This window comes from Diabrotica virgifera, chromosome 2 (genome assembly GCF_917563875.1).
Source record: "Diabrotica virgifera virgifera chromosome 2, PGI_DIABVI_V3a".
In the NCBI taxonomy this organism is placed as follows: Eukaryota; Metazoa; Arthropoda; class Insecta; order Coleoptera; family Chrysomelidae; genus Diabrotica; species Diabrotica virgifera.
The window spans coordinates 137,491,372-137,512,942 of NC_065444.1; the positions used below are offsets into that span (position 1 = coordinate 137,491,372).

Here is a 21,571-nt window from a genome sequence, read left to right on the forward strand (position 1 = left end):
TTAAACTTTGACTTGAGAAACTTCACAGAATATTTAAAAAAGCGAAAGCAGTTTAATTCAAGTAAACACCGCTGATTACTTAGTATAACATCGAACTTGATCCTTTTTTCTTCTTCCTCGGCTTTTTCTTTTTCAGGGGCCGATGTTTCTTACCCTTTCTTCTTCACTTATACCTTTCTCTCTCAAGTTTTCTGCCTCACAGTCCGTTTATCTTTCCTCTACCTACCTTTTATTATCCTCGACCAAACCAGAGTTACGCCACTGGATTCTGCACATTCTAGGATACAAGAAACTACGCAATAGTAGCTTATAAATAGAGACTTTTCAACTACTATAACTTTTTCTCAGCTTTTGTTATACTTTTGTCATATTGTAAGTTTTTCCATAACACTTCTGTTGTTTCGTATTTTGAAAATAGTTTGGTAATTTGTATTTTGAAAATAAATAATTTTTAAAAACTCCTTCTAGAATATCAACGCTATAATTCCAGTGAACATCGAACTTGAACATTCGTAACAAACATTTAGTCGATAATAAAATGTTTAACCGGTGTAGACTATTGAAAAAAGCAGCAAAATCTAAATTCTGTATAACATAATGGTTTCAGTATTTACAGGTATTTAAGTCTCAACTAAATAAAACAATCACATATTTTACTTTTTTTATTAACAACTTTATTCGCTGTTAACAATAAGTATTACGTAAGAAACGGTATTATAAAAATATCAGCAATACATAACTGCAAAAACTAACTACTTAAATGTAATAATACCTAGAAATCACAATACGTAAATCTGGAACAATGTTTCTCTTGAAAAAACCACCTGAAAAAAAAAATGCATTATACTATTGACAATAAAGAGCACAATAAATGACAATAAACATAATCAAGATGGGAACTGAATAAAACAAACTTGAGTAACACTAATAATTAATATCCGTATCAGAATGTACCTTCTAGATTTGATGTAAATCTTTTTGTTCTAAATATTTTTCTGCTCTAAATTAATTTTCATCTTATATACTTTTATCCGGTAAAGAATTTTTATATGGTAGCTGGTAGATATTCTTCCACAATTCCAGTGAAAGACAGACTTACTCCAGGGATGCGACCCTGCCACACGCAAGCCTTGGTTCTCTCTCAACTCCTGTACTGGAGAGAAATCATGTCCTAACCCCAATACCTACCATATTCTAACAATTTCTCAAACCAACTTACCAACTCGCCAGGCAAGCGTCGCGTCGTTGTTAAATGCCAAAACCCCCTCAACATGAACAGACATTGAAGCCTCGGTCCCCGGCAGCTCGCTTGCTCCCAACCTAGGTAGCGGTAGGATTCACGAACAGCGATCAGAGGGTGCGAAAATCCACGGGTTGTAGGAGGCTACCAACGACGACGACCGCTGTCCATAATTACGTATAATGTAAGAACCTTATCTAAAGGTGAGAAAATGACGAAATTGGAGGAAAAGCTCAAACATGTTGTGATGTTATAGGAATTAGCGAAGTCAAAAGAAGAGGTGAAGATCAGTTCAAACTAAAAGCAGGCAACATATTCCACTATAAAGGGGAAAGAAAATCGACAACTGTAGGAATCGGTTTATTAGTACCTACACAAAAAATTACAGAAAAAGATACAGAGCATTGCATGCATTTCCACAAGAGTTATGTATATAAATCTATAACTGAATAAGAGATACAATCTGAAAATAATCCACGGATACCCCCCACCAGCTATTACGAAGATGAACTTGTTGAAGCCCCCTATCAAGAAATCGATAGATCAGAAAATCAGGAATTGGCCTATTACAATGTGATAATGGACGATTTTAACGGCAAACAAAACGGAAGGAAAAAGAACAAACAAGAAGTGACAATCGTAAATTTTGGAATCGGCAAGAAACGAAAGAGGCGAAATGCTTACTAACTTTATGTTGCAACACAAACTGTATGCAATGAACACTTTTTAAAGAAACAAAACAGGAAATAGACGTGGGTTAGTCCAGACGGAAGAACTAAAAGTGAATATGATTATGATTATATTATAACAGACAAAAAACAAATTGTTCAAGATGTATCTGAACGCAATAAACTATCAGTAGGAAGCGATCACAGACCCAGTGAGAGCCGGAGTAACCATAAACCTACAAAAAGAAACAGTTGCAAACACATAGTTTGGAATCCACTAATAATGGAGGAAACCCCCTTTTCATCCCTTTAAAGGGGGTAATTTGTGGTTTTTGCGGAACATAGCCCTTCCTGTACGTTTTGTATATATATATATATATATATATATATATATATATATATATATATATATATATATAAATGGGGTTGAGGTTTATTGGGTATACAGCTGAATAAAACCAAGTGGTACTCTGTTTAATAAATCGTTATATTTCGCTGATTTTCATCAGCATCATCAGACGAAAGCTACAATATTTAAAAAATGGTACAATGTTATAATATGATCTTTTTTAACAATTTTTATCTTACCTAATTGAGGTTAACGGTATTATTATATTACCGTTAACCTCAATTAGGTAAAATAAAAATTGTTAAAAAAGATCATATTATAACATTGTACCATTTTTTAAATATTGTAGCTTTCGTCTGATGATGCTGATGAAAATCAGCGAAATATAACGATTTGTTAAACAGAGTACCACTTGGTTTTATTCAGCTGTATACCCAATAAACCTCAACCCCATTTTTATCTACCAGGTCAGCTGTTATTTTAAAGAAAGAAAGAAATATATATATATATATATATATATATATATATATATATATATATATATATATATATATATATATATATACATATATATATATATATATACATATATATATATATATATATATATATATATATATATACATATATATATATATATATATATATATATAAAAAATTTTTCCCAACCCAAAATGGTGGATGTGTGAATTATTCGTAAGGGGATTTCTCCACAGTCTCTATTTCATTTGATATATATATATATATATATATATATATATATATATATATATATATATATATATACAGGGTGTCCCGAAAAGATTGGTCATAAATTATACCACACATTCTGGGGTCAAAAATAGTTCGATTGAACCTAACTTACCTTAGTACAAATGTGCTCACAAAAAAAGTTACAGCCCTTTGAAGTTACAAAATGAAAATCGATATTTTTTCATATATCGAAAACTCTTAGAAATTTTTTATTGAAAATGGACATGTGGAATGTTTATGGCAGCAACATCTTAAAAAAAAATAAAGTGAAATTTCTGCACCCCATAAAATTTTTATGGGGGTTTTGTTCCCTTAAACTCCCCCAAACTGTTGTGTACGTTCCAATTAAATTATTATTGTGGCACCATTAGTTAAACACAATATTTTTAAAACTTTTTTGTTTCTTAGTACTTTTTTGATAAGCCACTGTTTATCGAGATATTTTGAATATTTGTCGAATTCACCACATATTTGTATATGGTTAAGTATGATTATTGCCACATCTCGATAAAAGGTGACTTATCAAAAAAAGACTAAGAGGCAAAAAAGTTTTAGAAATACTGGGTTTAACTAATGGTACCACAATAATAGTTTAATTGGAACGTACACAAACATTTGGGGGGTTTAAAGGAACAAAACCCCCATAAAATTTTTATGTAAATATATTAAAAAAGAAGCCGCATCTCGATAAAAACTGGCTTATCGAAAAAATACTAGGAGGCAAAACAGTTTTAAAAACGTTGTGTTTAACTAATGGTACCACAATAATGAATTAATTGGAAGGTACACAAAAGTTTGGGGGGGTTTAAGGGAACAAAACCGCCATAAAATTTTATGGGGTTGACAAATTTTACTATAATTTTATTTTAAGATGTTCCTCCCATATGAATGATACATGTTCATTTTCAATAAAAAATCTCTAATAGTTTTCGATATATTGAAAAAAAAAATCGATTTTCATTTTGGGGCTGTAACTTTTTTTATGAGCACATTTATACTAAGGTAAGTTAGGTTCCACCGAACTATTTTTGACCCCAGAATGTGTGGTATAATTTATGACCAATCTTTTCGGGACACCCTGTATAATGCACGCCCATATTTTCCCCGGAACCACCCCAAAAAAAGGAGGATTAATTAATAAAGTAAATATGCAAAAATTGATTTTGGGCCACCACTGTGGCTTTAGGATGCAAAGAAAGTAAAATGGGTCATAATGTGTAGCAGACAGTGTGTTCTTTTATTTGCCATAAGTATGTTATCAAAAAGATGAATAGGTGACGAAAAAAAAAACACAAAAACTGAAGCCCCCCAAAGCATTTCCGAGGTTTACGGCGCCACTGTGCCGTAATGGTTGCTTATACGAAAAAAATACATAGGACCTTATTTGTAGATAAAATAGTGGTCTTAAATTCTGTATAAGTTTTGTTTCGAAAAAATCCATAGGTAATGAGAAAATCGTAAAAACATGCTCGCCAAACGTATTTTCAGGGATAGGGGTAGTTTCCGCAGGGATGTAGCAATAACCATGTGTAGTTATGAAAAACCTTATTGATGGAGCATATGCCCATATAGGTCAAAAAGCAAAAAAAATAATTTTTTTCAACGCCCCGTTTTATTACGTCGTTTGCTATAAGGACTACACCAAGAAATCGCTTTTGGTGTTCATGGATGGGTATACCCTATTCCACGAACATACGCCTGTTTTGGATTACTTCGACAACGAATATTTTACTGTGCAAAATAAGAAGAACGAAAGTAAATTGCAAATTACATTGTTGTTTATTGGAATAATTATTAGCGCCATTTACTTTCGTACTTCTTATGTTGCACAGTAAAATATCCGTTGTAGAAGTAATCCAAAACAGGCGTTCGTGGAATGGCCCATAATAAGAACGTGCACAAAATGATATATCAAGCATTTCAATAAAGGTGTGTAAATTTCAATAGTGTGTAAAGGATTCCAAGAAAATTTCTTTATTAATTCTCTTTCTTTTTGGGGTGGTTCCGAAGAAAAAATGGGGGTGCGTTATACAAATTTGTAAATAGCACCAGTACATGGGTAATCGCTGAAAGTTTTTTTACTCTAAAAGCGGTTCGGATGTTATAAAAAAGGGTTTTTTAAAATGTAATTAAAACATTGGCAAATGTGCTTAACTATACAAAAAAATCTGCCACTTATTTGTGATTAATTGCAGCAGTGTTTATTTTTGAATCCCGTTCAATTTAAAAAAAAATATCTATTTTTAAAACTTGTCAAATTTGGGGCGCCACCTCCGCTAAACGGTGAATGATAGACATATACTGTCGGGAAATAAATTGTATTAAATATAGTCCCTCTTCATATTTCTATTAAGGGGATGGGTACGTATTTTCAGCTGCAATGCTATTCAAATGAGGATTCATTTTTTTCGAATCATGAGAAAACTAGTAAGTATTTTTGAAAAATTTAAACGCAGAATGAAAGATGACGTTATTAGCGAGGGCCGAAAATCCCTGAGAACTTCTATAATGTTTATTTTAATAAGTTACAGGGGTGAAAAACTAAGAGAAAATTTAGTGTGATTTTTAATTTCAAATATCTCATTCAAAATAAACTTTTTATTTATTCTAAGGGACTTCGGCCCTCAGTAATAATCTAGTCTTTCATTCTGCGTTTAAATTTTTCAAAAATATTTATTGGGTTTTTCAGGATTCGAAAAAAATGAACACAATGTCCGTGGTAATATTTTCCAAATCTATCTTTGTCTTACAACGCACTCAGTCGAATAGAATATTATCAGCATATTGTCAGTCAGACAGTGACAATCAGTGACAATTTTAAATATTTGACATGGCATCGGGAATATTTTGAGTTGTTGATTAAATAATATTGATATATAGTGTATGTATTTGATAAATAATTGATTTAAGACGTGAACTTAATTATTTATTGTGTACTATTTGTGGAAGATCCAAGCAGAGAATACATCAGGATAATATATTCTGTGATCCAAGTATTTTGTTGTTAAAGATGTTCAAAATTGTAAGTAAGCGTTCCATAGTAACAATATGTTATTAAAAAATCACTTTAACACTTTTCCTCTTTTCTCGATTGAGTACCTATTAGTTTTTGTTGTACATATAAATTATTACAATCACTGAATACATAGTGAAAAAATTATCACATTTATTAACTGAATTAATAATTTGCAATTATTATACAAATAACAGTTATCCAAGAACATTCAAAAGCCATCTCTTTAAGTTAATGATGACATTTTCAAGTAGAATGACATTCTAATAATGTTTACATATCCATACCAGTGTGAATTTTACTACACGTAATTTGCCGTGTAAAGACAGAAAAAGTAGGGATAGCCGTAAAATATTTGCGAATTATGTACTTCATATATTCAATACTAGAAAAATTCAGCTTAGGTCGAGGAGTAAGACAAGGAGACAATGTTTCACCAAAATCGTTCACGGCAGCTCTAGAGTCAATATGTATGTACACTCAGTGGTAAGATATGGGCTATGGGCATCAATATAGATGGAGAAAAATTCATTCATCTGAGGTTTGCAGATAACGTTGTATTAATCGCAGACAACTTACGAGATATAATTTCTATGACACATTCGCTTAAAACTATGTCTGAGAGAGCAGGATTAAAAATAAACTTTGAGAAAACTAAACTTATGACAAATCTTGTAATGAACGGAAATATAACAATTGACCATAATAACTTATCACAAATCTTGTAATGAACGAAATATAACTAGTGACGATAATACCCTACAACAAACAGACACTTACAAATATCTGGGACACGAGATCAAAACAAGCAGAGACGATCAAAACAAGCAGAGATAATCGAAACATGAAATACAAAGGAGAATAGGCCCGATATGGATAGTATTTGGCTACCCTAAGCCATATTCTAAAAAGTGCAATTCTCATATGTCTCAAGTGAAAGGTTTATTTATAACCAATGTGATTTGCCCATAAAAACTTATGGAGCAGAGACTTTAACACCTACACAAAAGTACGCAAATAAACTAAGAATTACATAACGAGCCATGGACCGTGTAATGCTGTATGTAAGCCTTCTAGACTACATAACAAAGCAACAAATCAGGCAAAGATCAGGAGTTCACGTCATCGAACGAATAACGACGCTTAAGTGGAACTGGGCAGAGCACTTGAATACAAGATGGACAGCGAACAAGACGAATCATGGAACGGAGGCCCAGAAAGTATAAAAGAAGCTAAGGACGGCCACCGACTAGATGGAACGACGACGTAAACAGAGTAGCGGGAAACTGGTTACAAACGACCCAGTGTAGAGAACACTGGAAAAAACTGAGGGAGGTCTATGTCCAGCAGTGGACGTGATGATACTTTTAATCCTATTTTATCTTATCTACTATTAGAAAAACGAAATATACTCACCTTAAAATGTTCTATTAAACGGCAGTAACATCAACAGTCTCAATTCTGGTAATGGGCTCCATTACCTCAACGTTTAAATTCTCCTCGGGTTTTGTAGGGTTCAGTTTAAGCTCCTGAATAATTTCTATAACGCTATTAATGGCATCTGAATCATCATTTTCTTTCTTATAATTCTTTTTGGCGTAATGAAGAAAGCAGATACCTCTATAACCTCGCCATGTTATATTGGTAGGTTTGATGCCCCTTTCTTTTAAGAGTTCTTTAAATTCCTTAGGTCTGTAACATATGGTTTACATCAAAATAATAAAACTTAAAATTTTTATCCTTATTTTTAGATTTCAACCACTAATTTTCAACAGTTTAATGACTATTATTTTATTATTAAAATAACTTTCAATTATATTCATCCATTTGAATAGGAATCTATCAATTTTAAATTATATTTTACTTTGATTCTAAATTATTTCTAAAAATTTATTTTTTTATGTTGTCATAGCATATAACAAATATATGATAGCCAGGAAACCAAGCCGAAAAACTTAAAATATCGAAAAATTACTGGTCGCTATTTTTTAATTGATCTGGGGAAAATCGGTACAAAAGGCGTATCTCGTGGGTATCGAAATTTTGACTGCATCATAGCTCTTTTTTCATTCATTTCAATATTGTGAAAAAGCTACGCATTGTAGATGAATACGTTCCACACATGACCGTAGTTCAACGAATGGTTGCAAAATAAGTATTTTTCTCAGCTTCTACGCATGCAAATGAACTTTACAAAGTCTCATTTTTGAGGTGCTGTACAAATTTGTTTTTGGAAGAGAGAAGTGTTTTCAAATATTTTAGTTCACACACAGTAGTCTCTAGTATGTGTCATCCTAAGTAGATGGTAACACTCTGGTAACACCATCTCCACCTTGTGAGCTTGAAACACATACAGAAATATATCATACTGCGAACGAAGAACAAGAGGCTTTTATAGAGAAAAGACAGGCATTTATGCCTTCTGTGGGAAAAAATATTATTTAATAATTTTATTTTTTTATTGAAGTTATACTTCTTTAGGCATGATTGAGAGTGAATTTTTATTATTCTGCGCGCATGCGCACACAGAGAGTATGGAGTTTGTTGCTAAATCTTTTAAGTTGTGTGTACAGCGAATTTTCATTTTCTCATACAGTCGCCTCTCAATTATTTTTTCGAAGGCTTTCATAGACGTGCATAGTAAAGAAATTCCTCTATAATTACTGCAACATTTCTTGTCTCCTTTCTTGTAAATGGGCAAAATCAGCGCCATTTCCCAATCTTTCGAAATTATCTCTGTCTTCCATATTTCATTAAAAATCTCCAGGAGTATTCATTTCATTTATCTCCCACGTGCTTCAGCATTTCGTTCGTTATTCTATCGAACCCAGGCGCTTTTAGATTTCAACCAGCTTTTAGATTTTTTTAGCCGTTTAATAGCATCCTCTAACTCTTCTAATTTTATCTTATCTGTTTCTCCCTGTTGCAGTATGTTTCCTACTTCCTCCTCCACTGGATATGCGTTGCTTCCAGAAGTTCTTGAAAATACTCTTTCCATCTGCTCATTATTTCTTTGTGTATAGTTACGGTTATATATCATACTGCGAACGAAGAACAAGACGCTTTTATAGAGAAAAGACAGGCATTTATGTCTTCTGGAGGAAGAATTCTTATTTAGTAAATTTATTTTTTATTTAGTATAAATTTAATATAAAAGAGATCAAAATATTGAGATCAAAAGACTTATTGACATTTCTATTTGTGTTGCTGTTTAATAATCGTGATATCAGTCTCTCTCTACGAATAAGAAAGTTCAGAGGCAACATTAGCGCGTCATCAATATTTTTGTTTTTCGAAAGTTTTCCAAACTTTCAACAGTGCGACAACAGTGCGTCGGCAGTACGACAGTGACAGTGACATTATACTATCAAAAACAATCATTAGCATCGGGATCTGTCAGATAACTTATTCGCGAGTAGTTGTCAGTTTTTGCTTTTTGCTGAAAAAACCTTATCAAACCTAATTTAATTTGAAAACAGTTGTTACTTTTTGTTAATTTTTTGTTTATCGCTGATAGGAAGTCGAGGTCCGATGGAATGAACAGCCTCGGCTTCTTTTCGCAGCGAATATCTCTTGTGATTTTTGTTGTGTTTGACGTTTGATTTTTTGGAAGAAAATTTGAAATAGACAAATCTGTGACTATCGTTCGCGGTGATAAGACTTTTCGCCGCGAGCTGCTCCAAAATTAACAAAACTTGTGCACGTGCCTCTGGTAAGTTGAGCATTGTTTCCAACTATTGTTTTTGCTTTTGATCGATTTTGTATTTGCTTTTGATTGATTCAGATTTTGACTTAAGTTTAATTTTATTGAATTTTTGCTACTGTTGGACTTGTAGTTTCTTATTATGGGTGACACCGGGGGGTGGACCTCCCCCCCTGACATTCCACGTGATAAAGGCGGTACAACGACATTAAATGACAATATGACAAAAACACCAACAATTAAATACTCGCAGTATGATAATCTGCGGTCCAAAAAATGGTCCATTTTTTGTGTACTTGGAGTCCACTGAAAAAGTGGGATTCAACATTGGTAAAGTCAACAACATAAAAATAGCTAGGGACATCTTTAACTTGAGCTTAACAGATCTAAAAGGGATTAAAAATAAAGGTCTAAATAGGGTATGTATTGAATTCATAAATGCCACATCTGCTAACAGATTTGTAGATAATAAGACACTTATAGAAAAGGGCTATAAAATTTTCATACCATACAACTTTGTTACGTGTAAAGGCATTGTACGACAGATAGATATAGACATTAAAGAAGATGAGCTACTGAAATGCTGCAAAGCATATCAGGGTGTAGAAATACTAAATGCTAGACGTCTCACCAGAAAGGCTATCCAGAAAGACAATGTATCATATGAACCGACAGCTACAGTGCTCCTTACCTTTAGAGGGGTCAGACTACCGCAATCCATACAATTTTATGGACTAGAAAGACTAGTTAATGTATATGTGCCCCCAGTAACACAATGTTGCAAGTGCCTTCGCTTTGGCCATACGAGAAATAATTGCAAAAGTAAAGAAAAATGCTTTAACTGTGGAGAGGAAAAGCACTCGGAAGAAACACAAAATTTTACATGCGTTACAAAGTGCTTTTACTGTAAACAAGAACATAGGTCTACGTCAAAATTGTGTCCGGAATATAATAGACAAAAAATATCAAAGAAATTATGGCATTTGAAAACATAACATATTATGATGCAAACGAAATAGTGAAAAAGCAATATGAAGTAAAAGGAGAGTACTATATTAATAAAGCTGAATTTCCACTTGTACGGGGAAACAAAACACTAGCAGATAATCCAGAGGTATATACTGAACCCTCAGAAAGAAGAACCCAACATTTTACAGCCAATACAACTAAAAGAACTTACCAACAAGCCTTGACTAACAACCCAAATAAAAAAAGAATAATCCAAAAGGGTTATGACAAAAAAGCTCATGAACAATGTCTAAACTTCCCCAATGGACAGCTAACAAGCCAGAAATCTTCACAGTCTATAACTTTCAGTCCACATTATGAATCTAACACACATCAGCCTATTAGTGCACTTAAAAATTCTAACAAAATTTCATTAACTCAAGAGGAGGAAATGAAACAAATTATCAATTATCTTTCAAACACTTCTGAAAATAATAGAAATACAATAAGAAATTTCCTTTGGCAAAACACCAGACCAGGACCATCTTCAATGGACCTGGCTGACTTATTTGACAACTAAAAACACAACAATGCACAAATTTAAAATAATACAATAGAATCTACGAAGCATCAATTCTAATAGAACAAATTTAATGAACTTAGTATCACAGGAAAATCAAGATGTACTTTTACTAAATGAGACCTGGTTAAAAAACACTAAACAGTTTACACTTAAATCTTATAAAATTATTCGAGCTGATAGGGACGACGGCTATGGAGGAGTGGCAATAGCCATTAGAAATAATACTTTACATGATAATGTCAAAATTGTTAGTACACAAAATATCCAATACATAATTGTTAAAATAGGTGAAGTATATATAACAACAGTGTACAGCAATTATGATATTCATGTAAATCATGAACTGCTGTCTGACATATATAATAACTCACCATCAAATAAAACCATTATAATGGGAGATCTTAATGCACACCATCCTATTTGGGACAAATGCCCAACCAACATAGGTGGGAAAATTATTTCTGAGTTCATAATGGACAATGACATGGTGATAATGAACGACGGATCCCCAACTCTCCTTCAAAATCCCAATAATCACTTGAGTGCAGTAGATTTAACAATAGTAAATAGTGATCTAGCCTTAAAAACAACATGGTACACCCTTTCAGACTGCGGTAATAGCAATCACCTTCCTACAGTCCTAGAAGTGAACATGAAAAACAACAACAGCTTTACAAACATCCATCTCTTGCACAAAACAAGAAATTTTAATAAAGCAAACTGGGAACTATTTTACAACAACATAGCAAATCAACTTGAGGCGCAGGACGTAGTCACCTACAATGTTTGGAGTAATATTATCAACAAGGCAGCTGAAAATGCTATACCATATAAAAACTGTGGGACAACTCAGAAGACAGGAAATCCATGGTGGGACGAGGAATGTGCAGAATGGATAAGAGAAAGAAAAGCCTCTATAGAAAAATTCAACAATGCCCCAACCCTAGAAAACTACATTAATGTAAAAAGAATAACAGCACAAACAAGAAAGAGGCTTAACAACAAGAAAAAAGAAAAATTTTAAAAATCTCAAATACAAATAATAAAACAAAATGTCAAAATTATGCAGACCATCTCAAGCAAGACATTTTAAATAAAATGTCTTCAGTGGACATTGACCCAAACTTCGAAATATTGGAAATAAATGAAGATAGCACCAGTCCCCCTTCCAACATTCATGAATTTAATTGGGCCATAAACAATAAAAAATCATCAGCCCCAGGTATGGATGACATATCCTATCTAATGATTAAAAACCTTCCTTTTAGAATGAAGCATTTACTAATAAACATATTTAATAATATATTAAAAGGTGGGCAGCTGCCACAGGATTGGAAAAACTTCAACATCATACCAATCTTAAAGCCACATAAACAACCCACATCACCTGAGAGTTTTAGACCAATTACTCTCCTCATGCGTAGCTAAAACTATGGAAATCATCATCAAAAATCGTTTGGACCACACTCTTGAAAACAAAAACCTTTTCAGCAAAAACCAAACAGGTTTTCGTAAAGGAAAAGGAATAAATGACAACATTGCATACTTGTCAACTTATGTACATAATGCCTTTACACTATCAGAATCAGTAATAGCAGTTTTCCTGGATAAAAAATCAGCATACGATAATGTCAATATTTACAAATTATATCAGAAAATGAACAACATTCAAATTCCTATAGACCTGAACAATGTAATTCACAAATTAATTCAAAATAGACTGATATATACCAGAGGCAATGATGGATCTTTCATTGGACCTATAACTGCAACCAAGGGCCTTCCACAAGGTTCACCCTTAAGCACAATTCTATTTAACATATATATATATATATATATATATATATATATATATATATATATATATATATATATATATATATATATATATATATATATATATATATATATATATATATATATATATATATATATATATATATATATATATATACATCCCGCTATCATTATGTCATCTTTTCATGTTGCAGTCATTTGGCATCACCAAGAAATACTATCATTTTCGAATTTTAATTCGTGTATGTTTGTTGAGCGCATTTTTTAACGCCCTGTATCGTTCTCAGTTTTCTAAAATTTTAGTTTTAAAAATTTAAATTATATACAAAAATTTTTACACTTCATAACCATTTTGACTTCCACCACATAAAAATGTGTATTTCCCATCATTTTGCCGCTTTTCGACGTTGCCACGAGTTAAAAATACCGATCTTTTGAGGACAGGTAGAAAAGGTCTATTGTAAACTTAGAGGATGGAATATTTTGGTAAAATATTCCATCCTCTCAGATTATAAACTACATAAAAGGTAGGTTCTTTACCTGTTCAGCTGGATTACCAAGCAAGGGTCTAAATATTTTACGAGTTGAATTGTGTTTATTTGATTTCATCTGTTAAATTAAAATTTCTCATACCGACTTAAAATATTTGTTTGAAAAATTCATTTTATATTTTCGTTTAATTTACTTAGGGTTTTTGGTCAGAATTTTGAAGAAACGCTTGGTTTGACATAAAATTTGGGATACGTACCTATAGCTAATATGTTAAAGAAAAAAAGTGATATTGTGCCGATATGTGCTTTTGATCTGGAGGTGAGTTTCGTCGGTTATAGGGTATGAAAACAAATACGTTCAAATAAGTCCGGAATTGGATAAACTGACTAATTCTAAGCAACTTCTATTTTATAGCGTTTTTCACTAAGTCAATACTTTTAGAGATATTTGCGAGTGAATATGTTCATTTTTCAACAAAAAAAAAACGTTTTTATACGGTTTTTCGCAAATAACTCAAAAAGTAGGTACTTTATTGAAAAAAAATTAGCAAATAGTAAATATAGCTTATAAAAAAGTGAAAAAATGGTATATGTGTCAGGTCTGTAGACCCAGTAGAAGCAGAGTTATTGCTAAGCTTTGTTTTAAAACCAAGAGGAGTAGGTAAACTAAATGGCAGATTCACACCCAAGAAAGTCACTAAAAATATCATCAGATAAATCTTCTTTTTTGGTTGATCATATCGGCCTTTGACGGTAATCTTGACTAAAAATCTAAAAATAAAAGGAAGAACGCAGAAAATACAAAAATTGCTGATAAAATAAATAAACTGACCTATGAAATGCCAATAGTGTCAAAATTTGATATGAGTAAAATTGCCTGAGGTTGTACCAATTACAAACAAGGTGTACGGCGCGGGAAATTTGAATGACTCCTCTTGTTTAAAAACAGACTATAGTGAAAAATAAGCTCTTATATCTCAAATTCCAAATCGAATATTTTAACGTGAAATAAAAAAAATGAAACACTTTTCTGGGAAACCTTATTACAACTTTCTTAAAGTGTTTAAGAAAACGTTTATTTTTATTTTTTTTAAAGTTTCCAGCAGCAAGAGTAAGCAGGTTACGCTCAAAATACAGTTGTTCCTTTTTTTTTGGTTAAAAATATTCTAAAAACTCCCTCTAATTAACAGCCCAAATGGAATTAATCGTTACCACTTCACAAGTAACTTTATGTATTGTTTGTGTTTGTAAGTTTCATCAGTTCAAAGTGCTTATTTGTGGAAAAATTTGGTTTTAAAGTAAATTTTTTTAAATCTTTAATTTTGAAAAAAAGACTTTTGTCAAAATAACTTAAAAATTATTAGTGATACCAAATATCTTAAAGAGTAAAAAATGTAGGTGTTGCTTTTTTAAATATTTGGAATTTTTTGATTTTCTGGAAGACAAAAATTGGTTAAGATATGGCTGTTCAAAATTTGCATATACATACTCGTGACTAGTGATTCGTTCGAGGCCTTTCAACAAAACCCCTTTCAAAAATAAGCATTTTGAACCAATGCAACTTACAGATCATATACAGGGTTTCCCCGAAAATAGTGCGTTCCTTAAAGGTATAGATAGAAAGCACAATGTAGAGCAAAAAGTCTTATAACATTTTATTCTAAATTCAGCCGTTTGACCAAAAAACGAAAATACATTTTGATATGCAAATTGATACTCAATTAGTAAATAAACAAGTGGTCCAATTAGATTAAATTTCACAGTCACAGGTTCTTCTACGCCATGTTGCCAGGTCATATAAATTTATGAAAATAAAAATTTACTCTTATGGAGAACAACGTAATTTTTGTTGAAACGGTTAACTTTAGGAAAAAATGTTACAACACCTTTTTGTTCTAAATTGTGTATTATATCCACACCTTAAAGGAACGCACTATTTTCGGAGACACCCTGTATAAACAATACATTTATCTAAAGTAACGTGTGAAGCGGTAACAATTAATTTTCATGACTTTCTTTTGCCAAAAAAAAGGGAACGATTTTATTTTCAGCGTAACTTGCTTACTTTTCACGCTAGAAACTGTTTTAAAAACACCAAAAAAAATTTTTTTTAAACACTTTAAAAGAGTTATGATGAGTGTTTCCCGAAAAGTGCTTTATTTTTTTGGTTATTTTACGTTGAAATATTCGATTTGGTATTTGACGAATAAGAACCTATTTTTCATTAGCTGCAACCCTGCTTCTACTGGTTCTACAGACCTTATACTGACACCTCTTTTTCATAAGCTATATTATTGCTAGGAATATTTTCTTCGATAAAATATGTACATACTTACTTTTTGAGTTATTTGCGAAAATCCGTCCAAAACGTGTTTTTCTATGAAAAATAAACATATTCACTCGCACATACCTCGAAAAGTATTGACCTAAAACTTTTATAGAACAAAATTTGCTTAGAATTAGAATTAGTCAGTTTATCCACTTCCGGACTTATTTTGCACGTATGTTTTTTCACCTACAAGAAGGGGTGAAAGTCACATCCAGGACAAGAGAACATATCGGCATAATCTCACTTTTTTCTTTGGAATTTTAGCTACGTGTGTGCCAAATTTTATGTCAATCCAAGCGGTTCTTTAAAATCTGGAGGTTTTGCGATATTTTATCGTGAGTGAATGGAATAATAATTATTACAACGGCAATTATTGCCGTTGTCACTTTTAGATAAGAAGTCATTATCACAATGATATAGTCAGGTTAACTGAATTGTATAATTATTGTTTTTATCATTAAATGTGAAAACCTAGAATTATCCATGTCTGTCCGTCAATAAACACAACTCGTCTATTAGTAGGACAGAAAGAATGACAAATAAGGTGTCAAATGAAAGCCTATAACCAAAATATGATATTACATGTGAGAAGTTTGACCTCGGACTGCCTGTTCCAGAGTTGCAACCGAAAGTACTGTTTTAAATTCGTCGAAATAGTACAAACTATTGGTCAACACGACTAAGAAAGACCAGAACAAATACATACTTCCGGTTTCATGCCTGTCTGTTCGTCCATATCTGTAGGTGAACAAAATTCATCCGTCATATCAGCTGACAAAAAGTTACACGAAGGGTTCAAATATCGACTGCCGGTTCAACTTCCGGTCACTTTTTGTGAAAAATTAGAACTTACGATGTCCAATTGCTTGTTACAATTTTTTTTATAAGTGTTCTACTCTATCTATTCTGACTTTTCATTAACTTACTTAGATCACATATAATTTAATACAGTTTTGATGTCAGGGTCTTCAAAATTTATGTGGTGAGTTCCGGTATGTGATGAATGAAAAATGACTCCATAAGCAGAAGAAAAAAGTGTTCTCAAGACCTAAGACAATACATCGACTCACAAGAGCGTTGTGACAGTAGCAAAAATTCGAGTTGGGGTTCTAATTACTTTCTCATGCGGCTTACTCTCCTGACTTGGCCCCCTCCGATTATTAAGTGTTCCCAAATCTGAAGAAATGATGGGCGAGTCACAAAGTTTCACAAAAAAGCGAATATTTCGCGAAATGAACGTCAGATCGAAAAACTAAAAAATGCGTGTTCAATATTTTTCAAAAGTCTATCGAATGATACCAAAAACGAACCCCCACGGAAAGGGGTGAGGAGTAAATTAAAAATTTTAAATACGAACCCTGCGATATTTCGCGAAATGAACATCAGAGTGCCAGTGTGTGCTTTTTTTCTGGGGATGAGTACCACCCCCTTCTCGAGTGTGAAAAAATATAGGTCCAAATAAGTCCGTAAGTGGATAAACTAATTAAATTCCTTGTAACTTTTGTTTTTAGATGGTTTTTCGCAAATAAATCAAAAAGTAAGTATTTGATCGAAAAACTATTCCTAGCAAATATAAAGCTTATAAAACAGTAAAAAAAATGATGTATGTATGAAGTCTGGACACACAATAAAAACAGAGTTGGAGCTAATCAAAAGTTGGTTCTTATTCGTCAAATTCCAAATCGACTAGTTCAACGTAAAATGTCCAAAAAATAACGCACTTTTCGGGGAAAACCCGCCACAAATTTTTTAAAGAGTTTAAAAAAAGTTTTATTTTTGTTATATAAAAAGTATCTATTCTATCACCATCAGCATCAAAAGTAGACCGGGCAGTATCGTCGCCCCCGCTAGCGAAATTATTCCGATTCGATTTTTTTGCACAAACTTACTCAAAAAGAGGTCCTTATAACATATCCAAAGGGTGCCGGGCGGTGCATTGGTCGAAAAATTGTTTAAAAAATTTTTTTGAAGCAAATTCACAAAAAAAATTTTTTCATTTCGAACAATTTTTTTTAGATAACTTGTGTCATTCTGGGCAAAAAAGGTGTCTTGCCATTTTTGTTTAAAATTGATTGTTGTCGAGTTATATGCGATTAAAAATTTGAAAAATGCGAAAATGGCCATTTTTAAGTCTTAATAACTCGATTAAAAGTTATTATTATGAAATTAAAAAGTGAGCAGATCAAGTTTCAAACCCTTGCTTCAAGGTCCTTAAGAGATTTTTGTCATTATTTTATTACAAAGCTGTTATTTTTAATTATTAATAATTAGCGCTATAGTCCCGGATTTATCGTCGCCCCTGTTAGTGAAATTATTCCGATTCGATTTTTTTGCACAAACTTACTCAAAAAGAGGTCCTTATAACGTATTCACAAGGTGCCGTGGTCGAAAAATTGTTTAAACAATTTTTTAAACAAATCCACAAAAATAATTTTTTCACTTTGAACAATTTTTTTTTAGATAATTTTGGACATTCTGAACAAAAAAGGTCTCTTGTCAATTTTCTCTAAAATTGATTGTTGTCGAGTTATACGCGATTTAAAACCTGAAAAATGCGAAAATGGCCATATAACTCGACAAAAATCAATTTTAGAGAAAAACCTCAAGATACCTTTTTTGCTCAGAATAACCCAACTTAAAAAATTATTTTTGTGAATTTGTTTAAAAAATTGTTTAAGGTGATACAGTAGCGATCAACAGGTAGCCAAAACGCGTTCCAAGATTGCGGCTGTAATTTTGAATATTTTTTCAAGATATTTGGCACACGTATCCGTAATATAATAAAGAATGGCGGTACAGAGCCCAATTTGAAAAATATATTAGGTAATATTTGAAAATTATTCTGTAATTAAATACAATATTAAAAAAACGAGCCTGTACCGCCATTAAGAAGAACAAAAAAATACACTTTCTTCAAATAAACTTTTTTATCCGATGCCTAGATTTTGTGTCATTTTGGAACTACTAAAATGTTTTATTTCATTAGTCCAAAATAAAATTTAAATTTTTTAATTCGACAAAATATTTCCACGCACAGGCTGTGGTCTGTATTAATTCGAGAACCAAGAGAGACAGCTCATTAACCGCCTTTCATTTTTTCTTAGAAAATAAACGATCTCTACACAAAGTACTTATAGGATAATACGCCGCCGTTATGAAATGATTGTAGGATGTTAAAATGACGAAGGATGTTTTACCCGGAAATCCGAATTTTATATACTTTTGTTATATTTAATACCCTAATAGCACACGACGTCCTTTGGACGTCCAAAATAGGTCAATTTTTGGTCCTAACGTCCATGGACCATAAACGGACGTCCTTTGGACGTCCGACGCTGGACGTACTTCGGGTGTACTAAATATGTACGTCCTTTGGACGTCCGGCGTTGGACGTCCGGCGTTGGACGTCCTTCAGGTGGACTAAATATGTACGTCCTTTGGACGTCCGGCGTTGGACGTCCTTCGGGTGGACTAAATATGTACGTCCTTCGGACGTCCGGTGTTGGACGTCCTTCGGGTGGAATAAATATGAACGTCCTTTGGACGTCCGTACTCGGACGAAATACGGACCTTTTCCAATCGTCCATATTGGACATATTCTACCAATAAGGGGATTAAACAGCAAAATTATTTAATAAAATATTAACTTAATTATGTTAATAAAATAGTTTAAATGGAAAAGATTATAAATCATATTTAATTCAAAACTGTATATGTAGTTTAATATCTAATACATGTTTTTGTTTTTATGTAAAGTGTGAAAATCTGATCGGTAAATTATTCGTTATGTCCACTCTACATCAACAATAAATTGAACAAGAAATTGACTAAGTTATTCAAGGCCAAATTTGACGAGTACAAAATGTATGATTTGTAAAAGAAAATGAAGGAATTTGATGAAATAGAACAATTGGATATGTTTTATTTTGTCAAATTTCTTTATTTTCTGTTTATTCACGGCAAAATTGGAAGTAGAATTGTGTTTTGTATAAGCCAAATTTGACCTTGAATAACTTGTCGTCAATTTCTTGTTCAATTATTGTTGATGTAAAGTGGACTTTATAATGTTTTATTATTCCCGTTACCAAGATGATAGAAGTTTGGTGGTTAATTCTAATAAGCAAAAATATAATTTTTATCAATGTATCCTTACTACAGATGAATATTGAGAGCATCTTTTTGAAGTTGAGCGTACGTGTGCCCAAAATAGGTCCAGTTTTAGTCCTAATGCGGATGGACTATAAATGAACGTCCTTCTGACGTCCGACGTTGGACGTACTTACGTGTTGAATAAATATGAACGTCCTTTGGACGTCCATTGGACGTCCGTGCTCGGACGTCCGTTGGACATTGACATCGATCCGTGAGCGTCATCTGCAAAGAAGAAAATCACAAGCCAGGACAACCAATCCAAATAGTGAGTGTTTCAAACTTTTGTGTTGTGTTGTCAAAAGTTTATTTAATTATTTATGTTTTTCCTTACATACTTACATATTTTTTCAAGCTTTTTGGTATATTTTTCATATTTTTTACTATATTTCGATAAAAAAATTCTTCGCAGTTTTATCCTAATCAACATCATCATCATTCTATCCAAAAAGGCAAATCGCCAAAATCGCAATTTTATCATAATATGATATGTATATTTGCATTTTACCACATTTTTTCGATGTTTTGAAACATTTTTGTACATCTTTTGTGTATCTATCTATATTTTGTATATCACCCCTCCTCGGGGTGAAACTCACCCCCCAAATTCACATACTAATTTGTAAGTACACATACTTTGTAAGTATGGAATAAAGGTTGCTTAATATTAATCAGTTTATCGAAGTCCGGACTTATTTTGAACGTTTTTCTCCCCAGAGAAAGAGTGAAACTCACCCCAGGGCAATAGCACACATTGGCACAATATCACTTTTTTTCTTTGGCATGTTAGCTATGCGTATGCCAAATTTCATGTCAATCCTTTAAAATTTACAGCAAAAACCATCAAAGAATGTAGTAATACTTGTTTTCATGAAGTCGGTGATAGAGTTTGACAAATCTTTATGGTTGTTAAATATCTTTTAATTTGTGTATTCGATTTTTAAAGGTAGGTACTATATACGTCCATTTGGCACAATAAAAAATAACCTTCGACCGGTACATATTGCTTGTATCGATGCTCGGTGCATTGTTCAGTCATAAATTTTACCTGTCCCTATAGCGTCGGCCGTCGGGTCCTATTGTAAATTATTATAATAATAGTCCGTCTCGGTATTTTATTATTTCTGTCATAAGTATCTCTGTGGAAATGCAAATGCTGCTTGTAACATCCCAAAAACCAGCTCTACTATTAATTGTACTCGTATAAATAAGTGTATAATATGTACCTACCTACTTATTTATTGTATTCATTTATAGACCTGGATCCCGCGTAATAAAAAAAGTTGATTAACAGCAAGCTGAAAATTTGTTAATAGCTTCACGGTGTCTAGTCGGACAAACTTTGATGTACGGGAATACTGGAACCGGGGAAGTTTTAATTGTGGAACAGGTTAAAAACTTGGAACATCAGACTACCGAAAACGTTCCATGTATTTTGTCGGACAGAACTTCCAATTGATTTGTTACCATTTCATTAAACTCTTATGCAAAAATCAGACTGCGTACCAGTCTACTTTTATTCTCTTAATATTTTTACTTAAAAAAAGT

At 32.5% G+C, this 21,571-nt stretch overlaps 1 protein-coding gene across 1 annotated transcript in view; it reads right to left on the bottom strand.

Annotated features, from left to right (window-relative positions):
* Positions 1–649: 649 nt before the first annotated feature.
* Positions 650–21,571, bottom strand: part of LOC126879643 (uncharacterized) — a 40,277-nt gene continuing 19,355 nt past the window's right edge. Inside the window, exons 2-3 of the mRNA XM_050642834.1 lie at positions 7,440–7,715; positions 650–824 (exon numbers count right to left, since the gene is read on the bottom strand). Coding sequence (XP_050498791.1) covers positions 7,454–7,715 — 262 coding nt within the window. The 3' untranslated portion in view covers positions 650–824; positions 7,440–7,453. The remainder of the gene's footprint in view (positions 825–7,439; positions 7,716–21,571) is intronic.